The sequence below is a fragment of the Cololabis saira genome, chromosome 18, assembly GCF_033807715.1.
Source record: "Cololabis saira isolate AMF1-May2022 chromosome 18, fColSai1.1, whole genome shotgun sequence".
Taxonomy (NCBI): domain Eukaryota; kingdom Metazoa; phylum Chordata; class Actinopteri; order Beloniformes; family Belonidae; genus Cololabis; species Cololabis saira.
In genome coordinates this window covers 16831138-16846393 of record NC_084604.1, presented here as the reverse complement: position 1 = coordinate 16846393, position 15256 = coordinate 16831138, and the positions used below count along the sequence as shown (strand labels likewise).

Below are 15256 nucleotides of genomic sequence, written 5' to 3'. Positions count from 1 at the left end.
TTCAGCATCGAGTCGATACCAGGACAAAGTGTTAATCTAGCGAGTGGCCTCCTGGCAGGACCTGGAGAGCCATTACCCAGCACAACTCAGCAACTTTCTCCCAAATAAGCAGCTTTTTCTGAATCATGAAGAAGTCACCCGGGGACGGTTATGAGACGGGTCCGGGACTTAGTTTCTTGTAGACTGGAACAGTGCATGAACGTGTCCGAGCTGCTGCATGAACCTCCACTTAGATGGAAGATGTGAGACAGCAACATCTGAATCTAGACTTGTAGTTCTTGAGACGACTTACTTGTGGTCTCGGCCTCGACAGTTTTTGGTCTAGCCCTGTCTCGGACTCAGATAATTGAGATGCCGTTGCACACAATGGACAGAATTTTTAACTATTTGTATTTTGCATTTGATTTCATGTTTTGGTGCATCTGCATGTGTCTGTATTTAATTACAGTTTTATGTTTATAACAGCCTTGTTTGAATAAATATATGGCATCATTGGCCTTTCAGACTGTCTTGTACACTATAACAGTCCATGAACGTCTCCGAGATGCTGCACGAACCTCCACTTCGATGGAGGATGTGATACAGGAACATCTGAACCACAAGCTCAACATCGTTCAGGTCCCCTTCAAACCACCAAGACCGCTCTTGACCCACCAGGACGTCCTGTGGTGTCTGGAATTGGATTCATTGATCCTGTAGGTTGTGTGTGTGTGTGTGGGGGGGGGGGGCTCAGAGTATCCTGCAGATGTTAAAGTGGGTTAGGATCATGAGATTTAATAATAGTAATAATTTTCCTTTGTTAGTCCCACAATGGGGAAATTCTTCCTCTGCATTTAGCCCATCTCTAGTCAAACTAGGAGCAGTGGGCTGCCGTTTGTACAGCACCTGGGGAGCAGTAAGGGGGGTTAGGGGGGCCTTGCTCAAGGTGATTATCCAGGGCAATCCAGGGATTTGAACCTGGGGCCCCCAGCACACGGGAGAAACCCTGCGGGGCTCCTTGCAGAACACAGAATTATAATGAGAGATGCAAAATTGAAAATAATTTGCTGATAACTGTACAAACATTATACAACAGAATCTTTAAGCACTTGCACATCATTTGGCATAATGTCAAGGTTTTTATTTTCACTTATGTGTAAAAGTAAGCATAATGCATATAAAGATTAAAAAACAGAAAAAAGTAAAAATGACAGGACTTTTCAACAGCTTTCCTCAAATAACATCACGTAAGGCTTCAATGTCAGGTTTTCCCCCATGATATACGCTGGAAACACACTTCCACAACACGGTTGGCAGGTAAGTACGTGCACAACGCTAGAAATAAAAGGCTCCTTTAATACAACGCAAAGCAAGATCAGTCCCAGTCGTAATTTACACACACAGAGAGGATGAGTGGAGAGATTTAACACAGAAAACTGAATCTGCCCTTTTTATGGTCAATACATCAGCGTTGACAAAAAGTTTTAATGTTGGCAAAAGAACCACATAAAGTAAAGCAACTGAGATGAAAAAGTAAAAAAAACAAAAAAAACAAAGAAAAAGAGAGAACTGGCACTACACTTTACAGATTTGAGGCTTCCTCTGAGTTCATCTTTTAAAAAAAGAATTAGAAAACTGCTTTACAAACCTTTTGTAAAGCCACTGTTGGTAACGACATCATGTCTGACCATACGGGGGGATTTGGGGGGGGTAGATTTGATTATACCATGTTAATGACTGAGGATGGTCCTTTTATACGTTCTACGCTGTTGTCTGCTGCCCCCGTGTGGTAAGGAGTGACATCGCTACCCCGAGTGGCTTTAAAGTCCAACTCTCCACTAAAATACGGGGGGGGTTTGGATAAAAATCGCTCATTTCAGGCACAATCACACATATGGCAACATGACAAACAAAACAAAAGTCTAGATACAGGATCTCCCATTGTTTGTTCGGCAGCGAGAGTTGGTTTCAACGTAAATGTGAAGCGCTGGAAAAACCTACGACGCTGAGTCGGCTTCGGATTTGACATTTCAGATTTAGCGTAGGCCGTTGAGCTGCTTTTGAGAGCGTCGAGGCGACTTTAGACCCGGTCCAGTTCAAGAACCAGAACGCTGAAGGCCAAATAACCTGTAAGACTGTACAGACTACATGACACAGTTTGTGAAAATGCAAAGAAAAGGCGATTCGCTGTGTTTGTTCTGTAGTTAGATCTCTTCAGTTAAAAGGTTGGTGTGGATTCAAGCTAAAATGTCTGTTTTTTTTGGCAATTTCACAAATAAAAGCATACCATTCAAGAACTGACAAAGAAATTTGTCACAATCCAGAAACAATTGAATCCAGGTTTTGAGTAGTTTAAGTATCGTGGTGTTTGATTGACACCTCGTCTAAAGTGGCCGAGCAGATAGAAATAAATAAAATAAATAAAATTTAAAAAAAACAGGGAAATTGGCTTTTAGACACAAATTGCAGACTGTTTTACATATTCATTACCATCTAAAAAGTTTTACCCATCTAGGTATTGATTCTGAACTGGACCTGATCTCAGGTGGTCTCGCTCTCCAAAGCTGCGAAACGGCTCGTCCGCCTCCCGTCGAATCAGAAGCCAGCGTTTAATCACCGAGAGATCATTTAGCGCGATACTTCCAGAGTGGATCTCCACGAAAAACCCCCTTGAAGAAAAGTTTAATCTCATTATTCTAACAAAGTCATCACAAACTCAAAATTGATTACTCGCATTCGTCCTTCTCTGAATGGTTCCGGGGTCCCTGTGGGTTTTAAGAGGTATCAGCATGAAGTTCAAGTGTAACACGTGCAGCGTCCTCGTCTGCGTTGAGAGTCCGGGACGTCCGTCCCGCCGTGTCGGCCGAGGCGTCGCCCCGGCTTCAGAAAGGCACGCGACCGAGCTCTGCGCTTCACAGCTTCCTCTGCTCCGGTTTCTTTCACCCTCACTCCCTTCTTTTTAGCAGCACTTTACAATAATCTCCGTCCCAGAGGAGTCGACACTTCGTGAGCTCGTCGATAATATGAACAAACACGTACAGAGGTCTCCTCGCACAGGAAGGGTCCGTCTCTGCGTTCGTTAAGTAATACCACGTGGAAAAAAAAACAAACACAAGAAAAGAGAGGGGAAGAAACACGGATGTACAGTATACGGGCGTGTGCTAGTGTTGTCTTGCTTTCTAGGAGTGTTTGATGGTGTATTTGCCTTTTTGCAGCTGGGAGATGTACAGCTTGGACTTGGTGCCGTCCAGCCGCTTGAACCACACCTCGTCGTTGTTGATGGTGGTGATCACGGCGCTGCAAGACAAACACACGCAGGCATTTGCAAGGGAAATGGAGAAGCTTTGCTTAAGTGGAGAGATACTGTGAAGCCAACTGCATGAAATAAACAGCGAGTTTGCAACGAGAGCTGGAGACGTCGTCTTAAATGAGCTGAAGGAAACTCTGGGATCTGAAAACAAAGCTGGAATTAGTTAGTTGCCGTCTTTAATTTAGGGGACTGTTGAAAGCTGATAGGACACAAAAGAAATCAATTAAATGTAGGAACTATTAATAGAAGGACCACCATTCATGAGGAGGGCTGAGTCCGGTTGCTGACATCACTGGTCCTACCAAAGTGGTTCCAGTGGTCTGTTCGTGTTCAACAACGAGCCGCGAAGGAAACAGAGCCAGGAAACTGGTGCACCAAAAAAAAACTAAAAAAAGTCACGTCAGCTAAGTTACGGGGGGAAAAAGTCTAAGAAAGGAATCCTCTGGAAAGTCCGTGACGGAGACGGTCTTGCTGCTTTTTTCTTCTTCTTCATGTACTGTTCATATTTTTTAATTATATATTTTTTACTTTTTTTATCCTTTTTTTTCTGTATGTGTATGCATGTGTGTGCAATGTGAATTTCGCACTGAGGGATAAATAAAGGAATATCTAATCTAATCTAAAAAGTTTCATGTCTAATTATCAGCAGTGTTTTTGAATGCGGCAGTAAAAAGGAAACAAAAACAAACCAGCAGCTAAATCGTGTTTATAGCAGCATTAATACATAAACACCAGTTGGGATTTGAGTGTGTGTTTTTGTGAACGTTACCCGATGTGTCGCAGAAAACGGCTGTCTCAAACAAAATAAAATAAAACAGTTTTTATCGTCATCATGTAACGTTTCTAGATGTTTCAGGATAACTCACTGATATTTATGGATCCACTCAGCAAGAGTAAATCCTGTTTGTGGCAACGTTTGTGTGTAACCGTCGTCGAGACGTCTGTTCTGAGGGAAAACTAAAGGAGGGATAAACACTGGAGGAGACGTAGAGACTCGGCTCCGGTTTTAATGGAAAAGCAAACCAGGTCTTAAAGTTTCCCCAAGTCGAACCGGTTCTGAAACCAGTGCAGCATCAGAACTTCCTTTAAGTCGGCGGAAGAGAGAGGCGGACAATTCTGTTTATGTCATGAATGGAGGTGACACTCTGGGAACAAGTAAAGAACAAGTAAAAGCTTTTAATAAACTGTGGCAAGTTCTGGTCCCTGGCTGGTCGATCGGTTCGTCTCTAGTCTTTAATACCAGTGGTTACATTTAGTGATGTGGTCCAGTGGTGCAGCAAACGCCACCAGCAACGCTTCAACTGGTCAATCCCACAATTATTTCACTGTAATCTCATCTTCACTCAGCTCGCACCGCTCCCATCTCTTCATCTCAGCCAACATGGGTTTCTGGTCGTTGGACGAGCATTTACAGAGAAAATAAACCTCCGCCTCAAATAGATAACACACGCTTGAGATGCGCGTCTAAAGGCCGGGACACACCGACCCAACGAAAATCGTCGGCAGAAAAGCAGACGGACTGGGCCGCTCAGTGGTGCAGTGGGTTAAGCAGCGGCTCATATACTGAGGCTACAGTCCTCCTGCAGCAGTCGCAGGTTTGAATCCCGGCCTGCGCACCTTTGCTGCATGTCATCCCCATTCTCTCTCTCTACCCCCTTCCTGTCTGCAACTTCAATAAAGGGCTACTAGAGCCCAAAAAAAGACTCGGTCGACCTGAAAGTCGGCTCTCGTCTCCTCGGGGTCGGTTAAAAAAATACTCCCGAACACACCAACCCGACATGGACTGGAGCGTAATACGTCCCCATAACTGCAGGTGGAGCTAATCTGGGATGTCGCCCAGAAAGAAAAGGAAAGAAGGACAACCAGAAATGACGGATTGCTCTCGTCTCAAGTTCTGAACTGAGCTGTTTTCATGTCTGAAAGAAGTCAAGAAGGATCGAGAATAAGATGCTAATAATGAAAATATAAATCAAATCAAACACAACCCAAATGCCATGATAAAGTGTAGCATCTGTGCCATCGCTGTTTATCTAGTATGTTTACTATTGTCATTTCCAGTTAACTCTTATCCGCTAGTCGAGGACTAGCACTCCACCAATCAGATTGGTCATAACGGCCGACGGCTAGTGGATGATTTTACGCGTCGAGTCGGCCGAAATGAACGCCAACGGACGACTGCACGGGACACACCGACTCCAGTCGAGTGTCCGACCTCATCCAACTGCCGGTTATCGGGTTGGTGTGTCCCGGCTCTACGTCGACCACTGTGTCGTCACAAATATGAAATATTATATTTCTGCCGTTCTGCTCACATTGGACTGGATGAGATCTGAAGGCCGAGCGGTTCGTCACGTTTGACTCTAATGCACCAGTCTTTGATATCTTAATGTTGTACACAAACAGCAGAATATACAACAGGGCAAAAAGTATTTTAGTCAGCCACCAGTTCAAGTTCTCCCCCTTAAAAAGATAAGAGACATGATCTTTGTTATCCCCATGGAGGCAATTTGTTTTAAAGCTCGCAGTCATACTTATCTCTTACTTCTTTCTTTTATTTCCGTACTTTAAATAATCCTTTTGAGGGTAGGCAATGAATAAGCTTTGCTTCAGCCTACACCTTTTTCGGTCTGGATATTATTTGTATATTGGAAACTTTCTTTTTTTTTTGTAATGTTTTCTTTGAACAATGTATTAGTTTCCTTGTTGTCATTTTTATTTTTTTTTTTATTTTAAATTTTGTAAAAGCTATTTTGCTGTTTGTCTTATTTTTATTTTTTTTATGATGTCATGACCGAAAATAAACTGAACTAAACTAAACTAAGTGAGGCCTGTAATTTACATCATAGATACACTTCAACTACGAGAGACAAAATGGGGGGAAAGAATCCAGGAAATCACATTGTAGGATTTTTACCAAATCAATTGTTAAATTATAGTGGAAAATAAGTATTTGGTCAATAACAAAAGTTAATCTCAATACTTTGTTATATACCCTTTGTTGGCAATGACAGAGGTGAAACGTTTTCTGTAAGTCTTCACAAGGTTTTCACACACTCTTGCTGGTATTTTGGCCCGTTCCTCCGTGCAGATCTCCTCTAGAGATCAAACAGCAGAATATACAACAAACTAAGACCCTCATATATTCACACATCTCTGTGGAGGTCATTGGTTAAGCACTTTGTTAGGTGCTGCACATCAAACCCTCCCCCGGGCCTCGTACCTGCTGGGGAACTCGTCCTTCCTGTTGATGCAGATGGCCTGCCCCCTGCAGTACCACTGGTTGTCGTAGAAGAGCCGGCCGTCCTCGGAGCGCGCCACGTGGTGATGCCTGTCTGGCTTCACGGCAGGAACTGGAGGCAGAGAAGAGCAGAGAGGGATGTAAAGTTAACAGCAATGAAACACAAAACATCAACAGAAAGGTGGAGAGAGACGTCAGTGTGTTCTTAGTCTCTGAGCTTCAAAGTGTTCGAGCAGCCCGTCCTCGCCTGGCGCAGCGCGGTCCCGGCGCTCTCGCCAGATATTGACTGTAACCAAGGACGAGAAGAAACTCTTACCGTCCACCTTCACCCGGTGCGGCGCCAGAGATGCCATCGCCTGTGAGGGGGGGGCAGGAAACACAACCTGGAAGGTCAACTCACTACTTGGATACAGGCCACTTCTGTGTCCGCGTTCAGATAAATACCTTTCTGATTGCAGTCCAGTCTTCAAGGATGTCCAAGTCCTGCAGCATGTAAACGATATAAGGCCGTAAAAAGAGGAAAAGAAAGGGGTTAAGGAGCGAAACACAAGTGAAGAGGCGGGAAAACATGCATCTGAACAAATGCTGAGGTTCCTGCTGAGACAGCAGACAGGGGGGGGAAGCACTGAGAAAGGATATCAGACACGACCACAGGCTTCTTCTTCTTGACGGGACAGAACGGGTCTTTTTTCTTGTTTTTCCGCGCGTGCAGTCCATCGTTCCACAGTTCTGGAAAGTGAAGGACAGATCAGAACGACTTTACGTCCGACAGTTCCGCGTTTACTTCCAACATTTAAGATTCAAGATTCTATATTTGTCATTGTTCATATTTCATAACACTGAAGTTGCAGGTGCTGGTCGTCATATCAGTGCAAGATAAGTAAAAAACTAATTATACCAAATTATATAAATACATACACACACACACACATATACATTATATATATATATATATATATATATATATATATAAAAAAGTGCAAGATAAATAAAGAAAAAAAAAAGATAAATATAAAGTGCGAGATGAGTTAAAAAAAAGTATTGATTGAAAAGTGATGTCTTTGGGGAAGAAGTTGTTTTTGAGTCTGTTTGTTCTGGTTCTGGTTCCGTCTGCCAGAGGGGAGCGGGTCCAACAGGTGGTGAGCAATTTAATCATTTATACGCAATATGTGCAAACTTTCCGTGGATCATTGATCCTCTGATTATTCTCCAGACATCTTTAGCGGCTGAAGGATTGTAACTAAACTGAACAAAAGAACTTTTAAAAAGTTTAAAAAGAGAATCCTTGATTCAAAGATATTTTTTGTTTAATATGAAACAACTAAATTAGATTTGGGAATACAAGGCTTATTTTTGCAAGTGTACAAACTGTAATAAAATGAGTCCAAATTCTGTTGGATTTCTGGCATTTTATTGAAAACACAATGAATAAAAGATGAGAATAAGTAGCTGGAGGCCCGGCGCGGTACCTGAGGTAATGTCAATGCTGTGTCTGTCCTCCTCCAGTCTCCTAATCTTCTCCTCCAGCTCACTCTGCACAGTGTCGAATAGCAGCAACTTCTCACTCTGGAGGGCAGAGAGCCGCTTCAGTCATCGTGGAATAAAAGTCATTAGAATAAAACCTTCTTCCAAAGTAGGACAGGGATCATCTTTACTCCATTTAGATGCAAATTAAAGGGGCCTATTATGAAAAACAGGTTTTTTTCTTGCTTTAACATATATAAAGTGGTCTCCCCTCAGCCTGCCAACTCAGAGAAGGAGGAAAGCAACCAAATTCTGCAGTGTCTGTACAGCCGCCCGGATGAGCCGTCCAGTGTCATGTGGCTTCTACGAGCCGTTCAGATTCTGCTCCTGTCGTTACGTAACGACAGGAGCGATGCGTAAAACCACGCCCACAACTAACTCTGGCCGGAACAACAACAACAACTCCGCCGGCTGGAGTTTCCGCCATTTTCTACGCGTCATTCAGGCAGCCAATCAGCACAGTGCCTCATTATTATAGCCCCTCCCACTCAGAATCCCTCATAGATAATGAGGTTAACAACTGGGAAGATAAAGACATTCCTTAGAGGCTGAATTTCTAATTTATTTAGCAAAAAAAATCAAAAGCTTGTTTTTAAGACATTAAATAGGCATCAGATGCCATAATAGGTCCCCTTTAAGGCAAGAATCAGAGTAAAACCCTCCGTTGTGTTTTTGACCCCTCACCTCCCAGTGTTGACAAGCAGCTTGGATTTCACACTCATATTTGTTCTTCACCGACTCCAGACACAACTCCCTGTAGATCCCTGCAAGAAGTCAAAAGGAAAGAAACAAAGACGGTAAATGTTTTAGTTGAGATTGCTCCAGAAGAAAACGCTTGTCCCGGCGCGGCGCAGCTCACCGGCCACTTTGGTCCTGATCTGCATGTTCTCCTGCAGGTTGGCCAGCGGCTCCAGGTACTCCTGGGCACAGCCGCTCATCACCTCCTGCAGCTTGATCTCCACCTGGCTCAGACGCTCCTTATACAACCTCCAAGGCGGGAGACACGCAAGGCAGGGCGCATTAATCAACTGGCTCGGACTCAAATGTTCCTGCATCCCTTCAGGGAGCCGACGAATTCAAACCAGTACCATGAATAACACCAACAAATAAAACATATTTGAATCCACTGCCAAAACTAATTAAACCAGAGATTAAAATGCCCTGTCCCTGAATGATGTCCTGCTACTACAGAAATTAGATATCAAAGAGAAAGATCAATAAAAACATCTGAAAGCATCCGCCGGAGAAAAGGAGCATTTGGTAAAGTATATTATTGGTTCTTAAAGTAGAATTTCTCTCCATCCATTTTGACTAATAGATGAAAATGAACTAAAGTGATAAAGTGGATAAAAACATTTCATCAAGACAACAGATACAGTTCAAAATTCACTGGCGCAACTCTGTAAGTGTGTTTTAGATGCTACTGTCGACTAAATGGTCTGATAGTTGGGGTGTGGACTCCACAATCAACTTTAAATGGAACAATATCCGCTAGTTATTCATAGTTCTTGATGTGGACAGACCCGAAAGGTCATTTTATGAGTGTAAGAGATCAAAAATAAATAAAATGATTGAATTTGGAAACGTATTATTGCTTCCTACAGTGTTAATCAGTAAACCACATAAAAACATTAAATTAATGTCTCTATGATATTTAAGCCATGACCAGTTTCCCCATGTGTCAACTCTCCCAGAGGACACACATTACATCTGTGCACTTCCTGCTTCAACGCATCTGATTCAAATAAACGCCTCATTAACAGACTTGATGACGAGCTGATGAGGATCCATTCACTCGAATCAGGTGTGCTGAAGCAGAGAAAACATCTAAAACGTGCAGGACAGCCGAACCCAGAAAACCCGGCCGTAGGCCGAAGGTATCTTTATTACCCCTGAGGGAAAGTTTGCAGAAACATACGAACCACATAAAAACAAACTACACGTCAGTTGTGACTCTTTTGAAAAGCCAATGGTGGCATGCGAAAAATAACTCGATTACAACAAATAATCGTGGAATTCCGTCTGCCTCGAAGCCTTGTGTAATTAAAAAATTAATTTTTAGTCTGACACAACCGGCTAACAGGTATGCGTCCCCTATAAAGCGGAAGAAGACGGCGGCAGGATTTTCGTAACGTGTGAGAACAGTTTTGCTGTACAGCTGTTCAGCAAAGCGAAAGTAATAAGAGGAAGAGATGGAAGATGCAGAGAGGATAGTTGGGTCTAACCTCCTTTTTAAATTAAAAATAACGGTCCTAGTCCACATTGTGTAACTCTTGTTCCAAGTCCCGGTCCACAGCCAAGCATTTCTGTTTAAACGTGTTGGTCATTAATGTGAAGATGCACAATTTAAAGGCAGTGTTTAAGAATATTTTTTGTGGGCCGCTCGGTGGCGCAGTGGGTTAAGCGGCGGCTCATATACTGAGGCTACAGTCCTCCTCCTGCAGCGGTCACGGGTTCGAATCCAGCCTGCGCACCTTTGCTGAATGTCTTCCCCGTTCTCTTTCTACCCCTTTCCAGTCTGCATCTCAATAAAGGGCCACTAGAGCCCAAAAAAAATCTTTAAAAAAAAAAAAGAATATTTTTTGTTTTATTTTTGATACTTATAAAAAATACGTTTGAAGTAATTTTATTATTATATAACGATTTTCTACTATGCATAATTAAGTTGAATGATAGCCTTAAAAAGTCACAGTCCATCTCCATATTCAAACGCCAGTTAAAGAAACAATTGATAAGCTCATATCTATAAATGTACACTTCGGGACCACAAAGGCGCAGCAAAGGTTGTACTTCCTACGCCAGCTCAGGAAGTTTAACCTCCACAGCAGCTGCTGATCACCTTCTACTCTGCCATAATCCAGTCTGTTCTCTGCTCTTCCATCACTGTCTGGTTCGGATCGGCCACCAAACTAGACAGGCACAGACTGCAACGGACCATCAGGTCTGCAGAGAGGATAGTTGGGTCTAACCTCCCATCTATCGACGACCTGTACCGGTCCAGGACCAGGAAACGGGCAGGTAGCATCTCTGCAGACCCCTCACACCAGGACACAGACTGTTCCAACTCTTCCCCTCTGGACGGAGCTACAGAGCTCTGTGCGCCAGAACTTCAAGACACAGGGACAGTTTCTTCCCCCAAGCTGTTGCTCTGATGAACTCCCACAAATAATAGAGTCTCAGAGTAACCATTCACGTGAAAAAATCATCTAGCACCTTCCTTGACAACCATGTCTGCCTCACTCAGCTGCACCCCTCACTGTGTATTCTTTGTATAATCTTTTGTGTATTTTTTGTATAATTGCCCTGTAAAATTGTAAATAGGTTATGTTTATTTTTATTCAGAACTGTCCCTTTTTCTTTTCTTTTCTCTTCTCTCTCTACCTCAAACTGCTGCACCTTAAATGTTTATACTGTTTATTCTGTATCTTTGTTTTATTGTTTATTTTATTTTATCACCAAAGAGCAAAACTACCGGAGTCAAATTCCTTGTTGGACAATGTTCGAACCCGGCCAATAAAGATGATTCTGACAAAATGTTTCATGTTAAGTGTTTGTAATGTGATATGTTGTAATGTAAGTGGTAGTCTAGTATAAAGTGCATGTTGTATTGTTAAGTGTGTTTATAAGTGTAGAGCATGTATGTATTTATCTAATGTATTTATGTTCATTGGCTCCAACCAAAAACTTTTGATAGCTTCTCCAGGAGACCAATTCACATGTGTGTGTGTGTGTGTGTGTGTGTGTGTGTGTGTGTGTGTGTGTGTGTGTGTGTGTGTGTGTGTGTGTGTGAATAAAAATAAATAAATAAATAAATAAATAAATAAATAAATAAATAAAATGTAAATAAACGTTGGCTGTTTTTATTAAGTGATCTGTCTTGTTTTCTACTGTGTATTTATTATATACTTTAATTAAGCAATAGTATGTTATATCCGATTAATCGATGGAATATTTGATAGAATGATCGATTACCAAAATATTCCATAGCTGCCGCCCTACAATATACCCATATATATATCTATATAATTGGATATAAATAGATAAACTATCAATCAGACTAAAATGACACATTTAAGTCTGCAAAATGATTTCCATGAGGCATTATCTGTTCAAGTGGCAATAACGCTTAAAATGTATTTATTGAGTTTGAGCATCAAGGGGAGGATGAGAGTCTCTGACTGGGGTGGGGGGGTCTTAGTCCCAAAGTTTCCAGAAACACATACAAACCACATAAAAACAAACTACATTATAACAAGTTGAAACTACTCATCAGTTGTGACTTGTTTGAAAAGCCAATGGTGGCAGGTGAAAAAAAATAACTTTAATTTATCTATATACCCATATATATATATGTCTATAATTGAATATAAATAGATAGATAAACCATCGTTCAGACTAAAATGACACATTTAAGTCTGCAAAATGATTTCCATGAGGCATTATCTGTTCAAGTAATTTAATGCTTAAATTTGATTTATTGAGTTTGAGCATCAAGGGGTGGATGAGAGTCTCTTGGTACTTTTCCACTAACAACTACTCAGCTCTACTCATCTCAGCTCGGCTCGACTCAACTCGGCCTGGTTTCTTTTCCACTACAGTTCAGCACCTGGAGTAAAAGTAGGAGTGAAGCGAGATACTTGAACTCCTCCACCTGAGGCAGGACTTCTCCACCCACCCAAGACTTATAGGGCCAGATTTACTAAAGGTTTGCGTGCGTAAAAATGTGTGCAAACTTGACATCACGCGCAAACCAAAGTGCCAGCTGATCTACTAACAGCGTGAAAAGAGGACTGCGCCTCTCAAATGAGCAAAATAGCACACGCTATTCATTTAGTACTTTTGCCCTGATGAATAATCAATATGGGGCGTACCCGCCAGAAATCGCTAAATACTGGGAGGGGAAAATGCAAATATGTTCATTTACCACACGCAATGAGATTTACCAAGCCTGAAGGTTTTTGCGGGGATTGTGATTGCGTCTGTATTTAATACGTTCGAAAGGAAGGTGCTAATCTGCCCAGCATTACGCACCGATGCTTGTTGGTGCCTGATTTGAGGACTGGGGTGGGGATGGCTCAACTTGTGGTGAGGATTCTCCACATGCAAAAGGAGAAATATTTTATTTGAATGTTAAATCGAGTATTATTCAGCAAAAGGTTGCCACAGGAGGCACATTCATTTTTTATTTGTGATAATAAATAAATCACGTGTTTTCATGGAGAAAAAAGTGTTTCTTATTGTGCGCCTGTTCTGCAGTTGGCTATAGCGTGTCATACCCCGGCAGGTGTTGTGCCGTATTCAGCACCCCTGCCGTGAAAAGCACCCCCTCGTCGACATGTATTACCCACAGATCTCTTATTCACAAGTAAATGTCAAAAAGGACTAAATGCTCATGTTTAATTTACTACAAATGACAACGTACACACAATGACAAAAATGATATTCTCATTCCGTGTCACGTTCTGTTTAGCGTCCAGTTTTGTGTTAATGATTCATGTTTAAATGCGCTCATTGATTCCACAATAGTCATACTTTCCCACAATCACAGTCACAGATAACAAAAATCGGGTAAATGGTTATTGATGTCATTAATAGCCTGCTTACTGTGTTGTCTTCCATAATATTTGTAAATATATATAATATAAACTCCTAAGTATGTGTTTGTGTGAGTGTGTATATATAAATATATTGAGTGTCAGTGTGTTGTTTTTTTTCTTGGTCTACTTATCATTGAATATACGAGGGGGTGCTTTTCACGGCAGGGGTGCTGAATATGGCACAACAATTTGCCTCTTCCACTAATATCTCTAACTCCAACTCGTCAAATTTCATTTTGCGCTCGCAAACCGTAAGACACGCAACACCTCATTTAAATACTGAGGTTTGCACCTGTTATCAATTGCGCACGCAATCTTAGTTGATCACCCGCAAAACACACAACAACACGTGCAAACTTTTTCAGTGCACACGCAATTTAGTACTCTTTATTTAGGATCTTAGTAAATCGGGCCCATAGTGTCTCATACTCTGATATTATTACTGTATTATTATTATTATTATTTCTATTGATGCCTCTTGTCTTGCACTATCCCCTTTGCTGCTGTACACTGTGAATGTCCCCGCTGTGGGACCAATAAAGGAATATCTTATCTTAAAACGCTTTGACCTCTGACCTCCATCTGCTGTGTTCAGGAAACTTACTGCTCCTTCAGGTCCGTGAACTGCTTCTCCAGCGTGGTCATCTCATCCAGACACTCCATCCTCCTCCTCTCGCAGTCTTCATCATCCATCTCTGCCCAGAGGAAAACAAACCAGTCTGACATCATCATCATCATCATCAACAACAACAACAACAGCAGCAGCAGCAGCAGCAGCAGCAGCAGCTGCTCAACACCTCGCTGCTTCTGTGTTCTATGTGTTTTTACTGATTAACAGTGTATTCTGTTCTTTCTGAGGTTAATTACAGCCTCCCCGGCCTCCTGCTCCAACCTGAGCTGTCTCCATCTTCAGACACGGACGAGCTGACCGTGTCCTCGTCGTCCGAGCTGCTGCCGTCCTGCTCGGGGTAGTCCACGTCCATGTCTTCGTGGTGGTTATCTTTCTTCTCTCGCATCGCTGTTCGGGAGGGGAGCCGGTGTCAGACGGCGTGACGGGGCCGTGAAAGCTTCACATTTACCCCCCGAGAGAGAGAGCTTAGCCCGGGCCCGCATCAGCCACCATCTGGACGCAACCACGTGGGCGCCCTCGACCAATCAGGAGAGGCGCTGAGGGCGTCGACCAATCAGATGTCGGCATGACACAACAGCTGAAAGGTTGTAGGGATTTGTAGTTTTTTTTATTTTTTTTTATTAAACTGTATGTGGGTGCTGGCAAAGACATACATACATAACAGACTGTAGACTAGAGTCTATGTAGTAATAAAATAATGTAATAAAATAACATTTGAACAATTTTTCAGACAATAAAATAACATTTGAACAATTTTTCAGACAAAAAAATAACATTTGAACCATTTTTCAGACAATAAAAGCTGTTTCTGCTGCTCTGTAGACACGTCGTCTTCTCCATCCCGCAAACAGGACCAGGATGTTATTTTATTGTCTGAAAAATGGTTCAAATATGTTATTTTGTTACTTGAAAATTTTTAAATATGTTTTGTAGATGAGAAAATATGTTTCTCTATTTTTATTATTTTTGTGAGGGGG

General features: G+C 42.1%; 1 protein-coding gene across 1 annotated transcript; it reads right to left on the bottom strand.

The window, feature by feature from the left end:
- Positions 1-1085: 1085 nt before the first annotated feature.
- On the bottom strand, positions 1086-14770 carry brms1lb (BRMS1 like transcriptional repressor b). Its single transcript, XM_061746861.1, has 10 exons — positions 14541-14770; positions 14253-14343; positions 8911-9038; positions 8736-8815; positions 7997-8093; positions 7167-7256; positions 6972-7036; positions 6844-6883; positions 6510-6639; positions 1086-3276 (listed from the first exon to the last, which is right to left on the bottom strand). The coding sequence occupies exons 1-10, from the start codon at positions 14662-14664 to the stop codon at positions 3159-3161; spliced, it is 963 nt and encodes a 320-aa protein (XP_061602845.1). The 5' UTR covers positions 14665-14770; the 3' UTR covers positions 1086-3158.
- Between the last annotated feature and the right edge of the window lie 486 nt (positions 14771-15256).

What these genes read in the sequence shown, in the direction of transcription:
- brms1lb (XM_061746861.1), bottom strand. Translation starts at nt 14,664, where the DNA reads ATGCGAGAGAAGAAAGATAACCACCACGAAGACATGGACGTGGACTAC. An exon ending in TTCACGGACCTGAAGGAGCA is followed by an intron (nt 9,039 to 14,252) that starts GTAAGTTTCCTG and finishes CCCGCCTTGGAG; the next exon opens with GTTGTATAAGGAGCGTCTGA. An exon ending in GAAGCCTGTGGTCGTGTCTG is followed by an intron (nt 7,037 to 7,166) that starts ATATCCTTTCTC and finishes TCCTCTTTTTAC; the next exon opens with GGCCTTATATCGTTTACATG.